The sequence below is a fragment of the Cervus canadensis genome, chromosome 32, assembly GCF_019320065.1.
Source record: "Cervus canadensis isolate Bull #8, Minnesota chromosome 32, ASM1932006v1, whole genome shotgun sequence".
Lineage (NCBI taxonomy): Eukaryota > Metazoa > Chordata > Mammalia > Artiodactyla > Cervidae > Cervus > Cervus canadensis.
This window is the reverse complement of record NC_057417.1, coordinates 16,741,103-16,769,083: the sequence shown is the minus strand read 5'-3', so window position 1 is coordinate 16,769,083 and position 27,981 is coordinate 16,741,103. Positions and strand designations below refer to the sequence as shown.

General features: G+C 46.1%; 1 protein-coding gene across 1 annotated transcript; it reads right to left on the bottom strand.

Moving 5' to 3' along the window:
• Position 1: 1 nt before the first annotated feature.
• Positions 2-9,602, bottom strand: AQP8 (aquaporin 8). The gene is made up of 6 exons (XM_043456564.1): positions 9,442-9,602; positions 9,046-9,299; positions 5,963-6,089; positions 3,789-4,003; positions 1,700-1,834; positions 2-485 (listed from the first exon to the last, which is right to left on the bottom strand). The coding sequence occupies exons 1-6, from the start codon at positions 9,451-9,453 to the stop codon at positions 437-439; spliced, it is 792 nt and encodes a 263-aa protein (XP_043312499.1). The 5' UTR covers positions 9,454-9,602; the 3' UTR covers positions 2-436.
• Between the last annotated feature and the right edge of the window lie 18,379 nt (positions 9,603-27,981).

Genomic DNA, 27,981 nt, shown 5'->3' with positions numbered 1-27,981 from the left:
GGAAATATTGGACTATTTATTGCAAAACTGGATTGACAGCTCAGGCAGCAGGGAAACAGACCACAGAAGGCCCTTTTGTAACAGAGAAATTGGGAAACAAGAGAAGGAGAAAAAGGATGAGGGAAATGACCAGAGACACATTAACAGTCATCTCCTCTAGTCCTGGGACCTTCCCTGTCAAAAGCTCTTCTGCTGTGCTGTTTCTGCCTCCCTCTGGGTGGCGCTGGCAACACAATCCCTAGGCTGAAGTCTCTGATGAGCACAAAGGAATGCGAAGGACCTAGCACCTCTGAGAAGCCAGGCCCAAGTCAGGGGAAGGGTGTCAGTCACTCCTTGGAGGCTCTGCCCCGGCAGGAAATGCAGAGCTGTCTGGTCTATGGTCCAGGATGGGTCCACTGAGGGTCCCTGGGGCGGCAGGAATTCCACCATCTCAGCCTCACCGTCCCTTTAGGATTAGACGAATTTTCGCATCTCCAATGAAGAGCCTACAAAAAAAGGTGGCTTAGTGAGGTCTCCAAGTCTCTGGACTTAGTCCTTCATCACATGTCTCCAGGCCCAGAATTCTCCAGAGAGATGCCTTCCGGGGCCTTTCCAGCCTCAATAGCCAGATCTCCTTGGGTAGAGGGAAAAACTCTCTCCTGATGGGTTTCCATCCCCTTTTCTTGAAGATCCTCATCTGTACCATTTTGAAAACATCAGAGAATGATTCCTGATGGTTTTCACTAAGCCATCGGCCAAGCCAGGACTGCAGATGGGCAGTGATGCAAGCAGTCTAGATCAGCCCAGCCCTATGCCTGTCCTTGCCCAGACAGCAGACTCTGTACTAACTCGCATCCCTACACAACTTGGAGCAGAAAGGACAGGACCCTACGGATCCTTGAGGCTCACAGATGACAACTGGAAGAGAGGCAGTTAAGCAGATATTATCCTCCTAACAACATCAGCCTTATCCACTGCACACAGTCAGGGAGCACCGCTCACAATGCGCCTTAGGTGAATGGCATCTCCTGACATGCATGCTCTGGGGGCACCACTGACGTGATTTTCTATGTGGATAGGGTTCTCTGAGTTGTATGACACCCCTGTGGGGCCCTATTCCTACCCCTACTCTCAGTCAATACAGTTGTTCAGGAGGGGCTGACCTCACCCTAACTCCAGGTTTAAGCTCATGCTCAGACACAGCCAGTAAGAGAGCTGGGCCCAGGGCTACAGAGACCAATTCAGAGGTAGACACGGCTCTCACCGGGCCAGTTCAACCCAGGGAACAGCTGATCCAGGACTTTTGTAAGAGCCATTCTTCTGTTTCCTCTGGTCTCAGTTATTGAGCTGCTAGGATGGAAGCCCGGAATGCCTGGTGGGCATCTTTGCCTCTATTGGAGAGACTTTGCCCAAGCACAAAGCTGACCCAGAGGACAGTAGAGCCTGTGAGAAGGACTCAGCCTACAGACATTGTGTGAGATCCCACCAGAGTCAGGGCTACCTGTAAACTTTTCAGTTATGCCAGCCAATGAGCTTCCTTTTATGACAAAAGCTGTGTTCAAGTAGGTTTCCATCACTTGATGCCAAAGGTCCCAGAACCATAATCTTTGCCTCTTCTCTGCTCTAAACCCAAGCAAGACCCTAGCCCCCTGCCCCTGGATGCCCTGGGAACTATCCCCATGCCCACCAGACAGGCCAGGACCCCGAGTCATATTCCTACCTGATGAGCACTCCTACAAGCAGGCTGGCCAGGAGGGGGCCCAGCCAGTAGATCCAGTGGAAGTCCCAGTGGTTGGCCACCATGGCAGGTCCGAAGGCCCGGGCAGGATTCATGCATGCTCCAGACACAGCACCCCTGCCAACACCCAGCCACACTCGTCAGCAGAATCCCAGCCAAAGAGCCCTGACCCACCCTGGTTCATTTCCCCTATGTGGGCCTAGATCACACACTACCCAGAAACCCTCTCTAAGCTACATGATAGCATGGGCATCGGGAAGTTTCCCAAGAAGACAGAGGTGAAGAGACTTCTAAGACGAGGAAGTGAAAGGCTTGACTCCTCCCTGGGGTCCTCCCTACAGTCTGCCACTCTCCTGACACCCTTCTGGAAGAATGGCCAGCCAACAGTGCCAGCTCAGTGATGGCTGGAAGGAAAATGGACCTACACCTTCTCCAGAGTTGATAAGGCAAAGTCAGGCAACTCTTAGCTATATGAACTTCGGGATCAAGTGGATCTAGATTCAGAACTCTATAGAGATTTCTAGCGGTGACATTGGTTTCACCTCTCTGTGTTTCAGTTGAGGTGAGCATGCATATCTCATAGGTTGTTGTCAGGGATGAATGAAACAGCACATACAGAGCCCGTGTTTCTCATATGTTTCATTGCAAGTGTTAACTCTAACCCAGCTGACCTGGCTGAGGTCTTTGTTGTGCCGCAAGCTTGGGGCCCAACATATCCCACAGGGCAGGTGTTCCCCAGGAGCACCTCTCTAGTCCTGGTGTCTGTACCCTCGCCCCACTGACTCAAGCTGGGGTCCTCACTCAGGCCTCACCCCCCAAGGACCCCACCTGTGGCCAGCGGCCAAAGCCAGAAGGGGGAGTCAATAGGTTTGTAATTGAGCCAAGTGCCACTAGGGGGCAGCAAAGCACTGCTACCGCTCTACACACCTATTTTCCCAGCCTCCCCAAGAGCCACCTCCCAGAAGATGCCTTAGGGTCAGAGGGCAGAGCTAGGAAAGGCTACACCTGGTTAGGAGCTGGCCTTCAGGAAGGAGCTCCCTCATCCCTCCTTTAGCAGGGGCTCCTGTCCCAGGTCTGTCACTTAATTTGCCACTGCCCAATGACCTTTGGTGCTTCCTGCTGGCTCAGATGGTAAAGAATCTGCCTGCAATGTGGGAGACCTGGGTTCCATCCCTGGGTCGGGAAGATCCCCTGGAAAAGGGAATGGCAACCCACTCCAGTATTCTTGCCTGGAGAATTCCATGGACAGAGGAGCCTGATGGACTATAGTCCCTGAGGTCGCAAAGAGTCGGACATGACTGAGCGACCAAACAATGACTTTAAATAAGTCACCTGTGTCCTCTCTGAGCCTCAGTTTCTTCATATATAAAAGGGGAGAAATAACCCTTTGTCTCCTTAATGCCTTCCCAAGCCTACTGAGAGGCTCTTGATAAACAAGACAATGGGTGTGGAAGCTCTTTGTAAGTCTGAGACTAAAATCTGGCCGCCTGCTAGCAAGGTAAACACAATCTAGAGGAATGATTTCTTGATACTACAAAATTAGAAAAAGCCCATAAAATTCCAGTCTTCTGGCTTCCCTGGAATTAAATTTAAAAGGTCACCCCAAGTCCATATTCCCACACATCGATAACTTATCAGAGGTGCATGGTAAGTGAAAGAAAGTGAAGCTGCTCAGTCGTGTCCGACTCTTTGCAACCCCATGGACTATAGCCCACCAGGCTCCTCCGTCCATGGGATTTTCCAGGCAAGGGTAGTGGAGTGGGATGCCATTTCCTTCTCCAGGGGATCTTCCCAACCCAGGGATCAAACCCAGGTGTCCCACATTACAGGCAGACGCTTTACCATCTGAACCACCAGAGAGGCATGGTGCGGGCCTCCTAAGACTCCGCAGTCCCCATCACCCCCTGTTGTCTGCCTCCTACGCCCACTTCCCCCGGTTAGACTGTCTGCATGGCTTCTATTGGCTACTAAGCCCGTGACCCTCAGGGAGGCTCTGCAGGCCTGCGCTCCTCCAGGACCAAGCCTCGGCCCAGGGCTGAGCACTGCAGTCCCACCGCCGAGCGGCACTCACCCAGCCAGGATGTCCACGGTGACAGAGAAGCCGATGCAGAATGGGGCCAGAGGACCTAGCGTCTTCTCGTTGATGGCACCCATGCACACGGTCAATGCCAGCAGTGTCGTCAGGATGATCTCCGCCACCACTGCCCCGGCCACCTGCTCCGACTCCTGGACTGTCACAAAGGCCGCCCCGGTCGCATTCCAGAACCTCTCCTCGGGACTCACCACCTGTGGAGAGCAGTGCTCAGCCCCACAGTGGGGGTGGAGAGACAGCTGGGAACTGGGTTGGTCTGGGGGTGGGGGGTTCCCACGCTTTAAAGCCAGGGAAGGGTCCTGTCCAATGTGCAGCCAGACATGTCTGAAACCACATCTCAGCTCCACCAGTTCCTACTGTGTGGCTTCACCTGAGCTACTGGGCTTCTCTGAGCCTCATTTTGCTCATCTGTAAAATGGGCATAACCTGGTGGTGGCTCCAGGTGTTGTGGACCAGAAGCATATGAAACTTAGATGACATTTTTTTTTTTAAAGAATACAGAAATACCTAAATTTTACAAATTTTGCAAACACATATACTCAGGTGAACACATTGCCAGCCCCCTCAAAGGCCTCTTTGAAGGGCTGAGAAGAGCCCTGGAACTTAAGCCAATTGGCTTCCCAGGATGTTGGCCTTGGGCTCATCACAACCCCTGGGGAGGGCAAACAAACTTCTGGACCCAGAACTCAGATCTGGGCCCTGCTGCATCTCAGCTCATCTCAACTTGGGCGAATCACTGCCTTCTCTGTCGTCTGCCGCTCAGCTTCCCCCTCTGCAAAGTGGGGTTGCTGATAATAACAGTTCCCGGCCCAGGTGGTGGGTGCTCTCTAAGGACAGCTTCTGGCTTCTGCTCAAGCTGGAGATTAAATGAGAGGATTCTGTTGAGTGCTGGGGAGGGGTGGGGAGGGGTGGGGTGGTGGGGTGGGCAGAGAGGAGCACTCAGTGATCAGTCGCTGCTGCCCCGCCCTGGTCTCCATCATGTCGGATGAGTCTGCAAGTGGCCTGGCCGGAGGGAGAGTCCGGGCACTGCTTTCCATGGGGAATCAGAGCAGTCCCCCTCTAAACAGACAGGGCAGCAGGGTCTCAAATGGGGGCGTGCGGTTACCAGGGCAGGGAAGATAGGAAAATGGGAATCAAGACCAAAGTCTGCAGTAGGCAGCACTTGAGCCACAGACCAAACCCTGGCCAGGCTAACAGGTACCCCCTTCAGGCCTACCCACCCCCAACTCCCCCACCCGCCACAAGCCAAGCAAAGCTTTCATGTTGAAGGACTCCTGGTTAAGGCATAAGAACAGCAGGAAAGAGAGAGACAGAAAAGAGAAGAAGGAAAAAAGAAAGTCAGGGGAGCAAAGAGGGAGAAAGAAGTCCATGCATGGAGCTCTGTGTATAACCATAGAAATTCTGTGGCTGAGAGGAAAAGCTAGCCTTTCTGTTGGAATGGGGGATTTCCAGTAAATTGGTGTTAACTCCCATCAAAGGTAGAGTAACTCAGTTTAAAGGCCGGCAAACTGGAGAACACAGAGAGAAGTTAGTTCAGGAGTTTCTCAAGAAGGACCATATGCATCCCGCATCCTCAACTGGTGCTTAGTGAGATGTTTGTAGAAGGAATGAACAAGTGTGTGAGTGGATGAATTTTAAAAATCAGCATTATCTAAAGCCACAAATGGACTCAGGAAGAGAAACTTTCCGTTCTGAATTCTGATTCCTGGTCTGTCCAGGGAGGGCTGTATTCAGACATGGACAGAACAGGGTGGGTTTAGAAAAACCAAAGGCCCCTTGAGTGTTCCCTTCCTGTAGAAAGGGCCCACTCAGTCCCATTGGGAGGGCTTCCCTGGGGGCTCAGATGGTAAAGAATCTACCTGCTAATGCGGGAGACCCAGATTTGATCCCTGGGTCGGGAAGATCCCCTGGAGAAGGAAATGGCAACCCACTCTGGTATTCTTGCGTGGAAAATTCCATGTACAGAGGAGCCCGGTGGGCTACAGCCCATGGGGTTGTGAGTTGGACACGACTAAGCGACTAACACTTTCACTTTCAGTCCCACTGGAGGCAACAGGAAAAGAATCAGACAGTCCCCACTCCCCACTCCCACTCACCCCAGCAGCCCTGGCAGAGCCAAAGCCCCCAGCCCAGCCCCCTGGGGGATCACCCACCTTAGCCAACGCGGCCCCGATCAGCCCCCCGCACAGCTGGGAGATCCAGTAGGGAAACAGCATCGTCAGCCTGAGGCCGCCGACCAACATGGCTGCCAGGGAAACCGCAGGGTTGAAGTGTCCACCACTGTCGCCCAAAAAAAGCAGAAGGAGTCGTGAGGCCAAGGCTTAGAGCCTGGGACCCACAGCACCCTGGCTGGCCCTGCAGGGCCCACGTCAGTCAAGGGCAGCCCAAGCAGAAAATGGGAGCCAGATCACCCCCACGTTCCCTGAGGTGCAGGGTGGTGGAGGCTGGGAGGGGAGGGCAGCCCCATTCCTGTCCGAGCCCCAGACCCAGGATGGCCCAGAGGAAGAACGTGGTGCAAAAGCATCTCTCAACGCCTTCTCGACCCCCGCAGAGCTGTGGCCAGCCCTTCAGAGCAGTGACCACAGAACACAGCAAGACCCCAGGCTTCAAATGCATAGGCCAGGAAAGGTATCCCAGCCTCCCCATAAAAGTAACCAGGCCCCGAACAACTGCTCCTGACTGATTGAACTACTCAACCAATAAAAATCCTAGTTTGGGTCTGAAAGTGTGACTAGCGTTGTGTGTAAAACTGAGGTTAAAGGTTCCTGGAAATGGCATTGGTAATCAGGAGGGAGGTTAGAGGTTCATGATTGTATTGGGGGTTGGGACCTGGGGTTTGCAATGTGAAGGGAGGTTAGACAAAGTCGAACCTAGGTCAAAGGGCTGGTTCAAGTTGGCTCCATGAGGCAGTTCCATTGGTCCTGGGTAAAGAGCCTTCCTCTTGACCAAGCTGCTCAGCCCATCCGAGTCCCAGGGCCAGGAGGCCCCTGAATACACTGCTACGTCCACTGGCATCCTGTCCAGCCCCACACAGATAGAAGAGCTGTCCTGAGAGGCTGGCTCAAGAAGCCCTCAGGGGCATGGGATGGACACTCCCAATAAGAGGGACGGTGACCCCAAGACCCCCCATGTCTCCCCAGCTGTTCAGAGCCCACCAATGGGTCTGCCCACCCAATGGGCACAGGACACTGAGCTAAGACTGGACAGAGGACCCTGGCTCTGGACACAAGACTTGGTCCAACATGCCGACATTTCAGGACCAGCTGCCCCAACTCGTCTGGCCAAGCTCTGCGCACGGGCCCTGGGAGAGCTTCCTGCAGAGTCAGGAAGCACTAGCTGATCTCAGATTCAATCAATGCAGAGAGGGGACTCAGTTCGGGTCCATGACCAAGCTTAGCCTGGGCTCTGCCAAAGCAGAGAGGTGGGGGGCGGGGGCGGGGGCAGCCTCCCGCCGGACACTGCAGAGTTAGAAGCCTGTCTGCCATCAGCCCCTCCACCAAATCACCCAGTCCAAAAGGCGTGAGAAACTCACTCAGGGCAAGGCTTGACCAGGAGAGGGCTGGAACACCACACATGTTCGAGAAACTCACTTCACACTCATTAAACATAAAACAATCGCCCATTGTTTACTCACTAAAGGCTTATTGAACACCTGCTGTGCACTAGGTGCTGTGCTGGGTGAACCAACAACCTCAAAGTCAGTGCCTGGCTCGTGGTAGGCACCCAATAAATATTTGTTGACAAAAAAACAGATGGTTGGATGGAAGGCTGGCATTTCAGATACACAGTCTCCTGCAGCGCAAAGCAATGTCCGCTCTGGCCAGCTGGCCTGGGTTCAAACCCCAGCTCGGCCACGGAAGAGCTGTGTGACCATGGGCGAGTGATAAAACCTCTCTGTGCCTTAGTGACCCCTATCTCATAAAATCTGTTGCAGAGATAAGTAATACATATTCCTGTAGAGTAGTGGCGGATAGTTAGTACTCAACAAATATCGGCTATTATTATCATCTCCCTTTTATTCCACCTAACGTAGGTTCAGTTACTTGCCCTGGTCACCCTGCTAAGCAATGACAAATGTTGCCTTCAACCCTGAGCCAATGAGAACAGAGGACTCTGTGATTTTCATCCCACCTGCAGCTTCCCTTAGATATTTAAAGAGAAATGGAACAGTTCTCTTTCTATTCTGTTTTTCTGGGAAACAAGATTTTAATTTCCTCACTCATATCAGTTTTCTGTGAGAGAGTAAATGCAAACCAACCAGATCCTAGATCTCCCTGCCAGACACCTCATCCATTGGGTCGTTTCTCCTGGGAGTCCACGACTTCCCAGTGGAGCCTCCATTCAGGGGAGGGCTATGCAAGGGGAGCCCCTCGGCCCTCCCTACCCCCTGGTGGGTTCTTCTGCGAGGCATTGCCTTCCCCTAGGTTGGAGCAAAACCCTGTCCTAATGGTAACAATGAGCTATCCAGGTAGCTCAGTGGTAAAGAATCCACCTGCCAATGCAGGAGACACGGGTTTGATCCCTGAATCAGGAAGATCCTCTGGAGAAGGAAATGGAAACCCACTCCAGTATTCTTGCCTGGGAAATCCTGTGGACAGAGGAACCTGGCAGGCAACAGCCCATGGGGTTGCAAAGAGTTGGAAACAACTTACTGACTAAACAACAATAACAAAGGTAACAATAACACAGCAACCAACAGTGATTGAGCGCTTACTATGGACTAAGCACTTCACAATATTTCATTCTCTTACCTCCACCAGGAGGTGCTGGATTTAGGCAACAGACAGCTTGGGTTTGCCTTCTGGCTCTGCCCTAGGTCCTTGGACGAGTTACCTGAACTTTCCCCTTCACAGTGAAAAAATGGGACTAATAATAGTATCAACTGCACAAGGGTGTAAGGATTACATGAATTGCTATACACAAAGTGCTTGGAATAGTTCATGGTAAGCATGAGCGCTATACCTGCATTGGCTTGAGAAATAAGATTTAGAAAATACTGTTCCCATTTCATAGGTGAGCAGTTGGGTTGGGAGAGGGACTTAACCAAAGCCGCAGAGCTCATGGGCTGAAGAGCCAGGATTCGAACCCAGGCAGCCTGACCCCCCAGCCCGCATTCCTATCCACACCACTCTCGGGATCCTAGGTGTGTGCCTCGGGGTGCCTGCCCACCGCGCCGCTCCCCGCCCCCCGGCTCCCCCCAGCCGGCACCAGGCTGAGTGCCCAGAGCTGTTCCCACCTGATGTTCCCCAGCGTGGCAATGACCAGCCCCAGGGCCAGCCCGTGGGCCAGCGCCGGCTGCAGCCGCCCGGTGTCCGGCCCGTTCTCGATGACCGACAGGCAGCCGATGAAGATGAACAGAGCGGAGCCCAGCAGTTCCACCAGGCAGGGCTGCACCAACCGCTCATACCAGCCCCCCTGGCCCCGGCCCCTGCCTCTGGGCTCCTTCACCTTGACGCTGCCTGACTCCAGGTCACACATGGATGCAGCTGCCTGCAGGGGTGGGCAAGAGAGAAAGGGACCTGAGTGAGAGGAGAGCCCAGAAGGAAGCCCCCAGCGCCTCCACCTTGAGTGAATCCTCAGCCACCCGCTTGGAGGGCCAGGCTGCGGAGGAAGAGGCCAGGAGTGGACCCACCTCTGTAAACATCGGGGCGGAGGCGACTCTCGGCAGGACTCTGTCCTGCCCTGGCTGGGAGACCCGCACCTGCTGTCCCAGACAGGACACTCTTATCTCCAGGACCCGGGCTGCCAGCCCACTCACAGGCTCTGCCCCTTTTAAAGGGCTCCAGACGCTCCCGAGGGTGCCGAGAAAGCAATAAAGACCAGTGGGAGGTGGCCCTGAGGTCATGGAAAGGAAGCCTTTTTTAAAAAAAATTCTCAGCTGGGCAGGGCAGGGGGGTGGTCAAGGATTGCTGAGCTTTCTACCAACAAAGGGAAAAGGCGTTGTCTTCGCTGTGTCACCTAGGGAGGACTCTAGGTCTTCCGCAGCAGGAGATGGAGTGGTCCAGAGGAGACCCACGTGTGTGAGTGAACACAGGAGGTTCCCACCAAATTGGGACCACACATGGGAAGTAAGGCTAAGCTCAACTTCAGTGATTTTTTCCACTAATTTCCAAGGACACTTCCTCGTATCTGAGGCCCTGACACCTCCACACACTCACACTGACAGGCTGATCCAGGGCTGAGGGTGTAGACGGATGACCATCCTGGAAGATTGCAGAGGCAATGGACATGCCCGCGGACTTTGGAAACAGGCTGCCTGGAGTTCAAACCCCAGTTCAACTACTGAGTAACCTTGAGCAGTTGCTCACTCTCTTTGTACCTTAGTTTCCTCCCCAGTGTAGCGGGATGATAGTGGTGGGGCCAATGACATAGAGTTGTGTGGTTTAAATGAGTGAAGATCACGGGACTTCCCTGGTGGTCCAGTGGTTAAGACTCCACCTTCCAACGCAGCAGAAGTGGATTCGATTCCTGGTTGAGGAACTAAGATCTTGCATGCTGCAGGGCAACTAAGCCTGCGGGCCACTATTACTGAGCCTACGCGCCACTATGAAGACTCAGCTCAGCCAAAAATTTTTTTTTAATTTTTAAAAATAAATGAGTTAAGATCATAAAGCATTTAGACACAGATGTTTATGATAGACACAGGGTAAGTGCCAGCTGATTTAGAATATGTATTTATGTGAACTGATATTTACTGAGACCTTTCTACACGCCAGGCACTTGGTTAAATACCTTATATGTATTATCTCATTTAAACCTCACAATAACCCTATGAGGTAGGTATTATTATTACAGCCACTTGAACAGATGAGGAAGTAGAGATTCGGGAAGGTTTAGTTCCCCAGGATCACAGAGCTTTTGTGACAGCAGAATGTATGGGCCAAGTCACAAAAGGACAAATACTGTGTGATTTCACTTATATCAGGTATTGGAATAGACAAATTTATAAAGACAGCAAGTAGAGTGGTGGGCCTGGGAAGAGGGGAGAATGGGGAGTTATTTTTTAATGGATGCAGAGTTTCAGATGGAGAAGATGAAAAAGTTTTAGAGATGGATGGTTGCACACCAATGTTATATGCTTAAATGGTTAAAATGGTCAATTTTGTGTTATACATATTTTATCACAGTTGGAAAAAATACTTGTATGCTAAGCCACTACACTCACAATTTTTTTAAAAAGTCTTGTAGGTTAAGCCTTTCTAAAGCAACAGATGGATAGTTGGATGGACGGACGGATGGATGGGTGGACAGATTATGAAAAAGATGCATGGAAGATGGGCAGATGGGTGGATGGACAGATGGATGGAAAGAGGGAAGGAAGGGAGGAAAGGGGGAAGGGCAGGGGAGAGAGATGGGTTTCCTTATTCATCCATTCCATAAATATCTAAATATCTACTGTGAACCAGCCACTGTCCTAAGAGCTGGTAGGAAACGTAGCAGCGAAGAAGAGAGGCAAAGAAGCTGTTTAATGTTTATAACCATTATCTGCATGTCGTATATAGTCATAGAGAAGTCACATCTGGGATAAGAGAATTTTAATGAAAATGTCCACCATTAACTGATAACTCATTATGTATCTAACGCTGTGCTAAGCACTCTGCACGTATTTACAACTCAATAAGTCCTATGACTTCTTATCCCCATCTTCAGATGATAAAAACGAGATACAAAGATGTTGAAGAACCTGCCCAAGGTTGTGTAGATAAAAAAAGTATCTACTTCAGGACAGAAGCAGACGCATCCGGACAAGGGTTCGACAATTTGCTGAGAACTCGTTTCAGCTCGCGGCCGGGAATGCAGCGCCTCTGGTGAGCATCTGTACATCTTGGAAGGTTTCAGGGCTGCCCTCTTGCTGGTTATCTTGGGGCTTGTTCCCTCCCTCCTTCACACCCACAGCACATTGTACACATTGTTTCTTAACCTCTTCCTTCCGTGTCCCTGAAACATAGGATTGCGGTCCAGCCCTCAACTCCCCATCTCCCTCATTCTTTGCTCAAGTCCTGCCAAGCGCTGCTTCCAGAATATTCCTCTCCTATTTTCACCCAGGCCTTCATCAGTTCTTGCTTAGGCTCTTGAAAAGAAAATCGAATGTTTATTATACACCTGCCAACTACAGACCCCACACTGAACACCTCCTATGCATTCCCTCTATAGTTAATATTCCCAATAATCTATTATTTTCTCACTTCACAAGTGGGAATGCCCAGCTGGTACTATAACAACTCCTCATCTGATCTTCTTGCTTCAATAAACCTTTTTTTTCAATTTTTCAATTGAAGTATAGTAGATTTACAATGTTGTGTTAATTCCTGCTGCTCAGCAAAATGATTGTTATGAATATATATATATATATATATATATATATATATATGCATTCTTTTTCATATTCTTTTCCATGATAGTTTATCCCGGGATATAGAATATAGCTATACAGTAGGACCTAGTTGTTTATCCATTCAATATATAATAATTTGCATCCCAAATTCCCAGCCCATCCCTTTCCCCCACCAATGGCAACCACAAGTCTGTTCTCTATGGCTGATGTCTCAGCCATTTTCATTCCGTTCCTTTAAAACTAGCAGCCAGCAGGGCCCAGTTGAGCATTTGGGTCCAGGATTGGGGATCAAGTTTCTGCACCTATGCCCCCAGCTATTCTCTCTCAGCCTCAGTTTCCTCCTCTGTAAAAGTGGGCTAATGGTGGTACCCATCCCCATAGGACTGATGTGTGGATTGAGACAAAGCCCTTAGCACAGTGCCCAATTCAGAGCAGGAGCCCCGTAACCAGTAGCTCTTATCATGGTTTGCATTAGTCAGAGTAGACTCACCTGTGTAACAAATAACACCCCCCCCTACCACCACCACTTCAATGGCTTAACATAGTGAAAAGTGATTCATTATTCACAGAATAACAGCAGGCCCTTCATCACATGGTGTCTCAGGGAACTGGTTTACTTCCATCTTGAAGATCCACCATCTAGGTCCTCAGATCTTTTCCATCGGCCAGTAAATTCAGGAAGAGAATGTGGAGGATTGTGCAGGGGGTTTTGTCGGGTAGACCTATGATTCAGACATGTCTGACTGTTTGTGATCCCTTTGACTATAGCCCACTGGGCTCCTCTGTCCATGGGATTCTCCAGGCAAGAGTACTGGAGTGGGTTGCCATTCTCTTCTCCAGGGAATCTTCCCATCCCAGGGATTGAACCCAGGTCTCCTGCACTGCAAGCAAATTCTTTACTGTCTGAGCTACCAGGGAAGTCCTGCAGTAAGCCTAGAAATGGCAAGTACCATTTCCATTCCAGTTAATTGAATAGAACTCAATCACATGGCCACAGAATAGTCTGGAAAGGACTTCTCCGGTGGTCCAGTGATTAAGACTCCATGCTTACACTACAGGGGCACAGTTCAGTCCCTTGCTCAGGAACTAAGATCCCATATGCTGCACGGTATGGCAAAAAAAAGTCTGGGAAATGCAGTCTAACTCTGTGCCTAGAGGGAAAAAAAGACATTTTGTGAGCATTCAGATATTCCTACCACATGGTGGCTACTGTTGTTCCCCAGCCTGTCAATCTAATCCTATCTTTCCCTGACTTCAAACTTTCTAGCACCTTCTGTGGCAGTCAGGGCAAAACCAAGCTCCCATACCAGCCACATCTGGACTCAACCCCTGCCACACGAATCATAAAGGATTTGTCAGAAGAGCCGTGCACCTCATCCCCTCCCTGCCCAGGCTGTTCCTTCTGTTGGAGCTCTCTTTTGCTCTCTTGGCCAACTTCAACTCCTAACTCAAATCTCAGATCAAATATTTGTCCTTCTTCCTGGGCCAACTAGATGCCAAGTGCCCCACTCCCTGGCTAGCGCTAAGATTGGACTCAGAAGCTACAAAACCAGTGGTTCTCCTTGGAAAATCTGAAAGTCATTCAAGCAGAACAACATATTTCCACAACATGAGAATTTTTCTGTGGCTGGAGGTCTCCATGTACAATGTTCTGGCCTCCCTAAACCACCAGGATGACCAGTAAGTACACTGGGGAAATGGTACCATCCTAAGAAATTGTTTGACTGGAAAACTCTTCAGCTTTCCAATCCCAGGTCTGGTTGACATGACCAAAGCCTCTAATTTTTATCTTTGCTTGGGTGACATTTTAAGACATCTCTGCATCCTTAGGTGGCAGTCTGCCATCTACCATCAGGTCTAAATGGAGTATAAGAGCAGGTTGCCTTTTATCCTAACAAACCACTTTCTCCTCCTTTCTCATACTGATGGTTGCACTATTGTGGAGAAAATGTGATGCTGGTGCCATGGCAACCACCTTGGGATCACGAGGTGCAACTTGCTAGGTGTGTGAATACTTGATGACATCACCAAGGCACCAGACAGTCCCAAGGCCAGCTACTCCAGACTTCTTGTTAAATAAATATACACTTCCTAGAGAACACCCCAAAGAGAGTGAATTCATAAAGGGGGATATTTTAAATTTTCAAGGAAAATAAATTGATGCTCAGTATCTGTCAGATACAGTGTGAATTACTAGCTAAGTAGTTCATACTTTTCTATTAGATGGTCCTACATTCCTTTCAATGACAGCATATCTTTGCAAATCTGGTTTTATGGGGTTTGCCATAAAAAGTGCCACATGAAAATCAGTGTGGAAAGGAAGTGAGACTGGCAGTGTCCAATCTGATTTCAAGCCCTGAGAAATTGTGCAGTGCTCCTAAGGCATACATATCCCATGGTAAGCAACTGTACTATTTAAAAATGAAAGTTATTAAAGACTACAATGAGTTGTTTGTGTTATTAAATAACAAGTGAGCTCTTATAGTTATTTAAGAATGAAATAAAATATTTTTTTCTTTCAATATATTTGAATTTTCTTTAATGGTGACTAAGTAGTTAGGCCATGAATGTTGTGTTTTTTGGACCTAACTAATAAATATAACTGTTAGATATTCCTTCTGGCCAAGGAACACAGTGAACTAAGAAAGTCTAAGAGCCTCTGAGTAAATAGTACATGTCCTTCTCTTTCAGGCACTGGGGGTTGAATTTTCTGTCCTTTGCAGCAGAGAACATTTATTGCTGATAAGCTCCGTCCCAATATAACAAAGATACTGGGCTTTCAGTTTAATAATTTCTTCTTAAAACAAATCACTCTCGGTAGTAATGCAGATGCTTGCTCATTCAGGCTGATCATGAGATCTGTGCTCTGTGGACAGTCACAGAAGCACGCAGCAGAACAGTGACCAGCTGGGTTCTTGGACTCTTTAATCAATGGAAACTGATAAGAGACCAGACAAGAAAACCAGGCAATGCTTTACTGGGACTCCCTCTCCAGTAGGAGGGAGTAAAAACAGGTAAAATGTCCCCTTGCTCACTCCCTGGTGGGGGGCTGGGGGGAGGGTGGTGAGACAGTTTCTTAAATAAGGTGAAGGTAGGGGTGGATTGGTGGGTCCGGCCAGAGGGGCAGCTTAGGTGGTCTGCCCACCCCCTTAGCAGTGCTGTGTGCAGGTGTATACACGGTACCCTGTTTTGCTCCCAGCACCTCAGAAGTGGCAGTTAGATTTTGGTCTTTTTATATCTTTTGTGTTCTTAATTTGGCCCAACTGTGCATGTACGCAGTTATTGTTAGTCCTGTATAGTTTCTTTGTATTTTATTGCTGCAGGAGACATTTGTCCCGGACCAAGTGTAGCAGCAAAAGGTCTCAGGACCCAGCCTGTCTCAGAACTCCTCATTGTCTTCTGAAACTGTGCCTTTATTTCTATTTAAATAGCTCTGCCATTTGTTTGCAGCTATGATTGCTCACTTGGAGCTCGGGGCAGGTTGGTTGGTAGAAATGAGTCTGGTTTTCACCTTTCTGGCTGCTCAGATTGCAGGTTTAGTTTGAACCTGAGCATCTTCCTTCCCTGGAGAAGCCAGCAGCACCCCATTTTCTCCCCTGCAGTGTCAAGTTCAAATATCAGTGTCTTTGGAGTCACCAGTAAGCAGAATCAGACATGCAGGCCACGTTGTGTCAACTTAAAAAAAAATGCATAACGTGAGAGTTGTGAGTTTAGTTTTATTTGGGGCAACATGAAGACTGCAGCCTAGGAGACCCCACCTCGGCTCTGAGAAGCTTCTCCAAAGAGGCAGGTAGGAGGTAGGAAAGGCCAGCATATATGTGACTTCGGTGAAGGGGGAATACACTGAATCAAGGACGTGTTTTCCCAGAAGTTTCCTGCTGGTCTCAGGAAGCTTCAGCTAGTCACGAGGAACAGTCATCAGCATGAAAGATTTTAGTGCTTTTCTAGATATGAGGAGATACAAGGACTGGGCTCATAAAATCAGCTCCTGAAAATATTTAACTATCTGAAGACCTGTCCTGCCAGTTTTTACTCTGAGTACAGACTGCCTCCATTCTGCTCTCCACCTTGAACTCCTTTCAGATAGTGTTGGAGGTCAGCAGCTGCAGCCACACATGAGTTAATACTTGTAGAAGTAGATGGAGGAGGAAATGGCAAACCACTCTGTATTCTTGCTGCAAGAACCCCATGAACAGTATGATAAGGCCTCTCAGTCATGTCTGACTCTTTGCAGCCCCATGCACTGTAGCACGCCATGCTTCCCTGTCCTTCACCATCTCCCGGAGTTTACTCAAACTCAAGTGCATTGAGTAGGGGATGCCATCCAACCATCTCATCCTCTGTCATCCCTATTTCCTCCCACTTTCAACCTTTCCCAGCATCAGGGTCTTTTCAAATGAGTCAGTTCTTCACATCAGGTGGCCAAAGTATTGGAGTTTCAGCTTCAGCATCAGTCCTTCCAATGAATATTCAGGACTGATTTCCTTTAGGATGGACTGGTTGGATCTCCTTGCTGTCCAAGGGACTCTCCAGAGTCTTTTCCAACACCACAGTTCAAAAGCATCAATTCTTTGGCATTCAGCCTTCTTTATGGTCCAACTCTCACATCCATACAGGACTACGGGAAAAACCACAGCTTTGACTAGACGGACCTTTGTCGGCAAAATAATGTCTCTGCTTTTTAATATGCTGTCTAGGTTGGTCATAGCTTTTCTCCCAAGGAGCAAGCATCTTTTAATTTCATGGCTGCAGTCACCATCTGCAGTGATTTTGGGGTCCAAAAACATAAAGTCTGTCACTGTTTCCATTGTTTCCCATTTTATTTTCCATGAAGTGATGGGACTGGATGCCATGATCTTGGTTTTTGTAATGTTGAGTTTTAAGCCAGCTTTTTCACTCTCCTCTTTCAACTTTCATCAAGAGGCTCTTTAGTTCCTCCTTGCTTTCTGCCGTAAGGGTGATGTCATCTGCATACCTGAGGTTATTGATATTTCTCCCGGCAATCTTGATTCCAGCTTGTGCTTCATCCAGCCCAGAATTTCACGTGATGTATTCTGCACATAAGTTAAATAAGCAGGGTGACAATATACAGACTTGACGTACTCCTTTCCCAATTTGGAACCAGTCTGATGTTCTATGTCTGGTTCTAACTGTCCTGTTCTAAAAGTGCCCATGGTAAGCGCCACCTTATAGGTGACAGTCAGAACTCTTTACACCCAGAAAGTCATTGGGCTGAAGGCACAGTCCACTAAGTCTCAGTGTTTACAGGAGTTCATTTGCTCACCATCTGCATGTTTGGGACAATGAAAATGGTAGCCATGGACTTCCATTGTCGTCCAGTGGTTAAGAGCACTTCCTCTGCAAGGGCCATGGGTTCAATCACTGGTCAGGGGAGTTCCTCATGCTGTGTGGGTAGGCCAAAAAAAATTTTTTTAAATGGTAGCAATAATGTCTACCATTTGCTGAAGAGCTTGACACTATGAGCGTATTTCATACAAATAATCAGAATGTTCCCATGTTGTCATTTTTTTTGCTCTTATTATTTTATCTACTATTTGTACAGTAATAACTATTAAAATTAAATAACTCTACCCAGTGGCTCAGCAGTAAAGTATCCTCTTGCAATGCAGGAACTGGAAGAGACATGAGTTCAATTCCTGGCTCTGGAAGATCCCCTGGAAGAGGGCATGGCAACCCACTCCAGGATTCTTGCCTTGAGAATCCCATGGATAGAGGAGCCGGGTGGGCTATGGTACATAGGGTTGCAAAGAGTCAGACACAACTGAAGTGACTTAACACGGCACTGAAGATGAAATCCAAAGTGTCAACAAACATGAAAAGATAATCACCAGGAAAAAACTCAAAGGAAACAACAGAAGAGAAATTTTAAAAACACGATTAACATCCCATTCTGACAAAGAGGGAGAAAATAGGCAAACCCATACATTTCTGGGACAAGTGTACAAAGCTACAATATTTTGTTAACACCATCTTGCAACATACACGAAGTCTTTAAATTCACCTACCCCTAGACCCAAGGAGCCATAAGTTTGAAAAGCGACCCTATAAAAACAAAAACTCTAGAACGTTCTTGATGGTACAGTGGATAAGAATCCACCTGCCAGTGCAGAGGACACAGGTTTGATCCCTGGACTGGGAAGATTCCAGATGCCGTGAGGCAGCTAAGCCCATGCATCACAACTACTGGAGCCCTCGCACTCTGGGGCCCGTGAGCTACAGCTAATGAGCCCCTGTGCCTCAACCACTGGAGTCGGTGCATCTGGAACCTGTGCTCCGCAAGAGAAGCCACTGCAATGAGAAGCCTGCAACCACAGTTAAGAGAAGCCCCCACTCACCGCAACTAGGGAAAGCCCGTGGGCAGCAGTGAACATGCAGGGTAATCAAAGTAAATAAACAAACATGCAAAAACACACAAAAACTCCAACTGGGGAGGGACATTGATTTCATTATTCTTTATTGGTAGAAAAAGCTGAGAACTGTCTGAATGGTTATAATGCTGGAAACAGTTGAACTAAATAGGAACCATCTACCCCAGAAAGAATGTCTACTTTCAGTGTCCTGAATATCCCACTGTTTCACTCAGCCTCAAGCCTCTGGACAGTCTGTTTCTTTAACCCACACTGCTCCCTAATGCTGACAAAATCTTACTCAGCTTCAAGTCTCAACAAAGATATGATAATGTTTTGAAAAGGTGTAAGAGGGAAAGCGTCATGAAAATGTAAATCACAAGGATGGGCCAGCGATTGAATGAATCTCACAAACAAAGGGAAAGAAGTCAGACACAAAAGAGCACAAACAGTGAAATAGGAAGTTCAAGGATAAGCTCTGGGAGGTAGTGACTGAGACGGGGCACGTGGAGACTTCCAGGCTCCATCACTTTCTGTTTCTTGATTGGGTTCTGGCTAAGGGTGAGTTCACCTTGTGAAAATTCATCAAGTTGTTAATGATGTGTGTACTTTTCTGTATGTACATTGTACTTCAATAAAAAAGTTAAAAATAAACCCAATCTATTATATTTTAAGAAGTTACCTTCCGGACATAACCAAGAAGAAATCTGTACGTGAACCAATGGTACCTAAGAAGACACTGAATTATATCTCTGTGTTGTTGCCTATAACATTATATCCCCATAAAATATAAAAATGTGCACATTTAGAAACTGCCTTTAAGAATTAGAAGACTTGGACTTCCCTGGTGGTCCAACGGTTAAGAATCCGCCTGCTAATGCAGAGGACATGGGTTCGACCCCTGGCCTAGGATGATCCCACATGCTGTGGAGCAACTAAGCCTGAGAGCCACAGCTACTGAGCCTGTGTGCCCTGGATCCTGGGCTGCATAACAAGAGAAGCCACCGCAATGAGAAGCCCGCATACCACAATTAGAAAGTAGCCCTCGCTCATGGCAACGACAGAAAAAGCCCTTGCAAAAACAAAGACCCAGTGTAGTGAAAAAATAAATAAAAAAATTTTTAAGGAGTCAGAAGTCTTCACTCTGCTGTTTGTTATTCCAGTAATTGAATTGTCATCAATAACAATACAGGTTAACAGCCAGCAAGACCTCTCTCAGGCCTTGTACTGAGCATTTAACAAACATCACCCTGCTAGCTCTGTTGACAGTCCGGTGAGGTGGGTGTTGTTCCCATTTTGCAGCTGAGGAAACCACAGTTCAAAGATCTAGTGACTCACTAAAGGTTAGAGGTAATTAGGGTCAGAATTAGTTTGCTAACTCCAGAACTTATGCTGCTACAGGCAAAATATCCCTATAAGAAGTGAAAGTGTTATCGTTCAGTCAAGTCTGACTGTTTGCAACCCCACGGACGGTAGCCTGTCAAGCCCCTCTGTCCATGGAATTCTCCAGGGAATCTTCCCAACCCAGGGACTGAACCCAGGTCTTATGCATTGCCTGTGAATTCTCTATTGTCTGAGCCACCATCAACTAGCAAAAAAGAAACCAGGGATATCTTTTGAGAAACTCATTTTTTAAATTATTACTATTTCTAAAAAGCTTTATTGAGGTACAACAATAAATTATGGGTCAAGTGTACCACTGATGCTTTGACATATGTGTACACCCAGGAAACTAGCGCTGCAATCCATATAGTGAACATGAACGCATTGTCTCCCCAAGTTTCCCTGTGACCCTGTTCTTGTTCTCAATCACTAATCTGCTTTCTGCCACCATAAGCTAGTTTGAATTTTCTAGAATTTCCTAGAAATAGAATCCAATTTATAGAGAACTAGTGATTAACAGTGGGGAAGGGGGAGAGGAGCAATAAAGGGTCGAGGAGTGGAGGTACAATCTGATGGGTGTAAGCCAGGCTATGAGGATGTATTGTACAACATGAGGAATATAGTCAATATTTTGCAACCACTGCAAACAGAATACAACCTTTAAAAATTGTGTGAAAATTCTAAAAATTAAAAATAGAATCAAACAGCATGTGTTCTTTCTTATCTGGCTCCCTTCATTCAGTGTATTTATTTTTGTTTCATCCATTTTGTTGTGGGTCCAAAATTAATTTCTTTTGGTGGCTGTGTAGTATTCTATTTTTTAATCCATTCATCCTGAATGGACATTATCCCTGTTTGGGGATGTTACCAGTAAAGTTGCCATGAACATTTTTGTACAAGTCTTGGTAGTAATATATACTTTCATTTCTCTCTCTCTTTTATTACTTATTTGTTTTTTGGCTGTGCTGGGAAAGACCTGCTTCCTCTGTCTCCGCAGTGACTGGGGGCTACTCTCAGCCGCAGTGCATGGCTTCTCATTGCAGGGGCTTCTCTTGTTGCAGAGCGCGGGCGCTGGGCGCACAGGCGCAGCAGTTGTGGTGCATGGGCTTTCGCTGCTCCTCAGCATGTGGAATCTTCCCAGGCCGAGGATCGAACTCATGTCTCCTGCATTGGCAGGCAGATTCCTATCCACTGTACCTCCAGGGAAGCCCACTTTCACTTCTCTTGAGTGAATACCTAAAAGTAGAATGGTAGGTGTGTTACATAGCTTTTAAGAAACCACCAAATTGTTGATCAAAATGATTATAGAGTCCCATATGCAAGGCTTTTAGTTGCTAATAGATCGATAGTGGTATCTTATTGTGGTTTTAACTTGCATTAATTATAACTAATTTTGTTGAATATCTTTTCATGTATTTATATGCCATCAGCCCATCTTCTTTGCAGAAATGTCTGTTCAACTGTTTAAGCCATTTTTTAAAATTTTGGTTCTTTGTTTTCTTATTACTGAATTTGGATAATACTATATATACTCTGGAGACTGTCAACTACAAATTGGCACTTGCCATGATCACTTGCCATCCACCTCTACAAAGATTAAAGCATAGGCTGCTACAGCTGCTGATTTTCAGTACTACCTGAAAGGAGTTCAGTGTGGAGAGCAGAAATGAGGTACTCTGTGCTCAGGGGAAAAACTGGCAGGACAGGTCTTCTGATAGCTAGATATTTTCAGGAGCTAATTTTATGAGCCCAATTCTTCTATCTCCTCACATTTAAAAAAGCACTAAAATCCTTCAGGGTGATGACTGTTCCTTATGACTAGCTAAAGCTTCATGAGACCAGCAGGAAAGTTCTGGAAAAATATGTGCTTGATTGCATGTATGCCCCCTTCACCAAAATTAAACACATACTGACCTTTCATCCTACCTCTTTGGAGCAGTTTCTCAGGGCTAGTTGAGGTGCTGTCTCCCAGACTGCAGTCCTCACTGTGCCCCAAATAAAACTTAACTTGCAGCTCTCACATTGTGCAATTTTTTTTATGTCAACAAGACAAATATTTTATCAATAATGTGTTTGGCAGCTCTTTCTCCTCATCTGTGTCTTGTCTTTTCATTGTCTTGTAAGTCAAACGCACTTGAGTTTATCTCACTTGTGAAAAGGAACTTTCAGATAAGAGAACTCTGCACTGGGACAGAGTTAAGGAAAAGGTCTTGGCCTTAATTAAGAATCTTCTCCAAATTTATTTTATTCTCTGTCTTCTCCTTCTCCAGATTTTCTAACTTATTAAAAAAATCTAGCCTGAGTGGAAAAATATGTTTTTCTCACAAGCTTAGAGTAGTATTTTACCCCAATAATAGGAGAAAAATTGGGTGGTGAGCTTAGGAATAAGGTGAAGTTGATAAACAGCCAAAAAAAAAAAAAAAAAAAGTTAAGTCTTAAGACTTTTTAAAAAAGGGTCTAGAATTCTGTGACAAACTTAGAGAAAAACATTCAGACTTGTTTTTACACTGAAAGAGGGGAAAAAATTATTTGGGGGGTTTGAAAATTGCTGAGCCTAACTCATCCACACAGAAGGTAACTGGGTGTAAAAGAATTAAAAGCAGGAGTAGAATAAGTAAAATAGTGAAACTTCTTTGATTTTGCTTTTTTTTTAAATTTTTTATTTTTCATTTATTTTTATTAGTTGGAGGCTAATTACTTTACAATAGTGTAGTGGTTTTTGCCGTACATTGACTTCTTTATAAAAGTGAATTTGTCAGGCAAATGTAAAATTTAACTCCTGACTCTAATAAATGTGTCAGACTGAAGCATTCTTCAAAAAATACCACCTTTCATTAAACATAAAAATGATAATATTTATACATTTCTCAAAATTGTATAATCATATTAAACATAGTTTTCCAAACAACATATATTCCTTTCCTCACCTCCAACCCCCTCTCCGGCCTCCAGAAGGTCTCCTTACGTGTCAAACTTGATTGACTGGTTTACATTTGTCTGTTGAGGTCAGCAGGTTCAAGAGAACTTGGTAGGGAGGAGAGCAAGGTCCTTGTTTGTGATACAGTTAAGTCTGAATGCCATTCTCCCTCCCTTTGTCTGCTCTGTTATATAAAACTCCAGGCACAGAACTAAATTCAAGACAAATTTATTGCATGGTCCTTTGCTTTAAAGGATATTGAGCAAGAATCTAATTTTAGAAGTTTATTTTTATGCTATAAAGTTCTTACAACTCACTGAAAAGTAACAGAGACCAGGGAGATGTCTAGGAGGGCATAGGTGAGAGTAGGCACGTATGCATGTGTGTGCCTATGTGTTTGGCATGATTCTGTGTGTGCATGTGTGAGAGAGAGAGACAGAGATGGAGTCCTTGGAAAGGATTCCCAGGCTGGCTCACACTTGACACTAAGGACTGAATATTCTTGCTTGGGGGTTTCCCTGGTGGCTCAGACGGTAAAGAATTCACCTGCAAAGCGGGAGACCCAAACCTCAGGTTGGGAAGATCCCCTGGAGAAGGGAACGGCAACCCACTCCAGTATTCTGGCCTGGAGAATTCCATGGACAGAGGAGCCTGGCAGGCTACAGTCCATGGGGTTGCAAAGAGTTGGACACGACTGAGCAACTTTCACTTCACTTCACGTTCTTTGTTGGGGGGCTGTTCTGTGCATTGTAGGATGTGTGTGTGTGTGCTCAGTCACACTGTAGGATAATCCCCAGCTTCTCTGGTCTTATACTACCCAGAGTTGTGACAAAAATGTCTCCGGATATTGCCAAATGTCCTCAGAGGCGGTGGGGTGTGCAACATAAGGGAATTTGAATTACCCAACACCCTCACGGTGCTGATCAAGTCCCTGTAAGACCAGAGGGCCCAGACCCAAGCATTCAGGGCTGTGATGTGGCATTTGAAGGATGATGACCTCAATATTTGCTCAGATATTATTGCTGGCAATGGGGCCAGAACATCTTATATTGCTTTATAATGTATCCAGCAAATTCTTAATAATTTCTTCTGTTTGCAGAGCACTGTACTAGGCAAAGTCTAGGAGGCATGGGGTAAAATGTGTCCTTTGTTTAGGAAAGAAGGGAAAGTTTTCCCAATTATAATTGGTTCTTTTCTAATTTAATTTTTTATTAAGGTAAAATACACATAACACAAAATTTAACATTTTAGGGCTTCCCAGGTGGCTCAGTGATAAAGAGTTTGCCTGCTAATACAGGAGACACAGCTTCCATCCCTGGTCCAGGAAGATCCCACATGCCATGGAGCAAGTAAGCCCATGTTCCACAACTACTGAAGCCTGCATGCCTGGACCCCCTGCCCAGCAACAAGAGAAGCCACTGCAGTTAGAAGCCCGCACACCACAATTAGAGAGTAGCTCCCGATCGCCATAGTTAGAGGAAAAATTAAGGTTTTCTCTCTAGTTATAAACAAATAAATTATCAATAAATAAATAAATACATTTTAAAAATTAACATTTGAACCATTTTAAGTGTACAGTTAAGCAGTATTAGGTACATTCACACTATTGTGCAACCGTCACTATTATTCATCTCCAGAACTTTCTCAAACTGAAATTCTGTCCCCATGAAGCACTAACTTCCCATTCCCCCTCTCCCTGCCCCCACTAAGCAACCACCATTCTACTTTCTGTTTCTGTGAATTTGATTATTCCAAGGACCTCATATAAGTGGAATCATACAAGCTCTGTCCTTTTGTGACTGGCTTATTTCACTGAGCGTAATGTCCTCAAGGTTCATCCATGTGGTAGCAGGTGTCAGAATTTCCTCCCTTTTAAAGACTCTATGATATTCCATATCATATGGATAGATGATAAGTCATAGCTTTCCTTCCAAGGAGTCAGCATCTTTTAATTTCATGGCTGCAATCACCATCTGCAGTGATTTTGGAGCCCCCAAAAATAGTCTCTCACTGTTTCCACTGTTTCCCCGTCCATTTGCCATGAAGTGATGGGACCAGATGCCATGATCTTAGTTTTCTGAATGTTGAGCTTTAAGCCAACTTTTTCACTCTCCTCTTTCACTTTCATCAAGATGCTTTTTAGTTCCTCTTCACTTTCTGCCATAAGGGTGGTGTTATCTGTATATCTGAGGTTATTGATATTTCTCCCGGCAATCTTAATTCCAGCTTGTGCTTCTTCCAGCCCAGCGTTTCTCATGATGTACTCTGCATATAAGTTAAATAAGCAAGGTGACAATATACAGCCTTGACGTACTCGTTTTCCTATTTGGAACCAGTCTGTTGTTCCACATCCAGTTCTAACTGTTGCTTCCTGACCTGCATACAGGTTTCTCAAGAGGCAGGTCAGGTGGTCTAGTATTCCCATCTCTCAGAATTTTCCAGAGTTTATTGTGATCCACACAGTCAAAGGCTTTGGCATAGTCAATAAAGCAGAAATAGATGTTTTTCTGGAATTCTCTTTGGTAATGGCATCTTGATTTCTTTGAGAGGACCACATGTCTTCAACTCTCTGTTCACACAAAATGGGCTTTCCTAGTGACTCAGACAGTAAAGAATCTGTCTGCAATGCAGAATACCTGCATTCGATCCTCGGGTTGGGAAGAGCCTCTGGAGAAAGGAATGGCAACTCACTCCAGGTATCCTTTCCTGGAGAATCCCATGGACAGAGGAGCCTGGCAGGCTACAGTCCATGGGGTCACACAGTTGGACTGCATGACTAACTTTCACACAATTTGGGTAGAGCTGTCACCACCGCCCCCCATCATTCAGCTCCCCAACCCTTCAGGGGCATCAAGCCAGTGAGACAGTCCATCTCCAAGACCATCCTGACTGGTTGAGCACTCAGCATATGATTCAAGTCAAGCCATTAACATGCAATCCTGAGAATTTTTCTGAAGATTTTGGGGACCAAGACGTGCTCTTTCAATAAAGAAAAGAAGTGCTCTTACTCTGGGGTTACTAAGGGGGGACAATAGAGGCCTGGAGCCACTAACCACCATCTTTGTCTCCAGAAGAGATGAGTCCCAAGAGAACAGAGCCACGTAGAGGAAAGTAAAACCAAGAGGGAGACAAGATTGATGACATCTATATTATGGCCCTGATCCAGCCACACTGGACTGTCTTCTTAGATCTTTTCCTTTCTGAAGACAGTTGGAGCTGGGTTTCTGCCACTTGAAAGAAAGAAAGAAAGGGAATGAAGCAGGAGAAATGAAGGAAGGGAGGAAGAGAGAAAGGGAGGAAGGAAGAAGGAAAGAAAGAAAGAATCATCCTGCTTAATATACCCTTTTCTTCCACAGTTACTATCTGCTTTTCAGAATTCTGAAATCTAAGCAAGCAAATATGTCCTTGGCGTTTCAGGACCACAGAGAATTGTTCCTGTTCATGGGGTGGAGGGGTTGGGGCAGAGCAACATTTCAGTCATCCTGTGATAGACCTATCCACCCGGAATGGAGACGATCAAGAGATCATGTCTCGTGAACTTTACAGTCAAATCAGGGAGGTGTGTCAGGCACAAAAATAACCGTTGTAAAGGAGGAATGGGAGAGCAAACGCCACCTTCAGATGAACTTCCCTGGAGTTTATGGCTGCTCCCATGTTGACCTGACCCTGGGCCGACAGACAGCGTGCGCCTCCTCTGTCACCATGCCAGAAATTATGACTATAAGAATAGTCACTGGCATTCCCATTCCCTTTGGGAATGCAAGGGCCAAGGTGAGAATTACGTATCCTCATTATCCTCAGAGGGAAGGGAAAGGTGGAAGGACCAAGCAGGACTCCGGCCAGCAGCCCATTGCAGCAAGTTTAGAGGTTATGGTGACCTCTGTTAGGAACTACAAGGTCTCACCCACGGGTGGGCCAGGAATTTCTGGGCTGGGGCAAGAATGGAAGTCAAGTGATGCTGGCCTGTAATGAGAGCAGGACCTCAGGAGTCATGGGGTGGGAATGGATGGGAACAAAGCCAAAGGTCAAGGACTCAGCTAGTGTACTCCATAGTCAGGAGCTGGCTTGTTACATAAAGGAACAGAAGCTGTAGGTGTTACTGTGTGCCCTGGGAAGGTTAAATTAATGCCACAGGTCTGAGGGTACCTGGATACAAATACCCTGGGCATAGTGAGTTTCTGCTTTATTTCATTTAGTCCTCCTAACTTGTGTGAGGCAGTTTATCTTTATGAACCCATTTTACAGATGAGAGAGCTGAGGCCCAGAAAGGAGAAGGGCTTTGCCATAAAATGTGGAGCTGGAATTTAACCAAAACTGCTTCCAAACTGGTGCCCTTTTTATTGCTTGAACTTGGTGAAATGTCATCTTACAATTTTTTTTAACTCTTTAGGTTTGGCAACTCACTCTGCTATTTTATTTTATTTTTTAAATGATGTGAAGATTAATATTTTTAATGATAAAAGATACAATTCACAAAGAAGATAGACATCATAAACCATTAGATACCTAACAACAAAGAAACAAAGATATATAAAGCAAAAATCAAAAGAAATATAAGAGAAAAGGAAAAATATATAATCATAGACATATTAACATTTCTCTGAGAATATTTTATCAAGTGCAGAAAAAGTAAGATTAGGAGCATCTTGAATGATGTCATTAATAATTTAAATATGATAGCTATCTATTTTTGTTGATTTATATTAATCTCATATCTCACACAAATATATTTAAAATTTTGTACCTCATACATTATTATTAGGTGTCCACAGGACATTTAGAAAAACTGGCAAAAAGATAAACATTGCTAAATTTCAAAGAGTAGAATCCTTTTTGTGTGTGATTCAGTTATACACATATATTATTTTTGAAATAATTTTCTATTATAGGTTACTACAAGATATTGACTATAGTTTCCTGTGCTATACAGTAAACCTTTGTTGCTTGTTGCATATCTATTTTTTTAAATTAGAAATCTTCTGCTAACTATTTTATTCCCACAGTCATGGTTACACATACATACAGATAGAGTACAAATGGATAGCACTTGTTCAGCTATATTTCTCAATTCTAAATACTCTTATCTTTGTGCTGAGGAAAAATACAAACAATCCTATCAACCTGAATAACAAGAGCTTTATCTTTGATATACATATTGCTATCAGGTAA

What these genes read in the sequence shown, in the direction of transcription:
- AQP8 (XM_043456564.1), bottom strand. An exon ending in GCCACGCTGGGGAACATCAG is followed by an intron (nt 6,090 to 9,045) that starts GTGGGAACAGCT and finishes TTTGGGCGACAG; the next exon opens with TGGTGGACACTTCAACCCTG. An exon ending in CTTGTAGGAGTGCTCATCAG is followed by an intron (nt 486 to 1,699) that starts GTAGGAATATGA and finishes CTTTTTTTGTAG; the next exon opens with GCTCTTCATTGGAGATGCGA.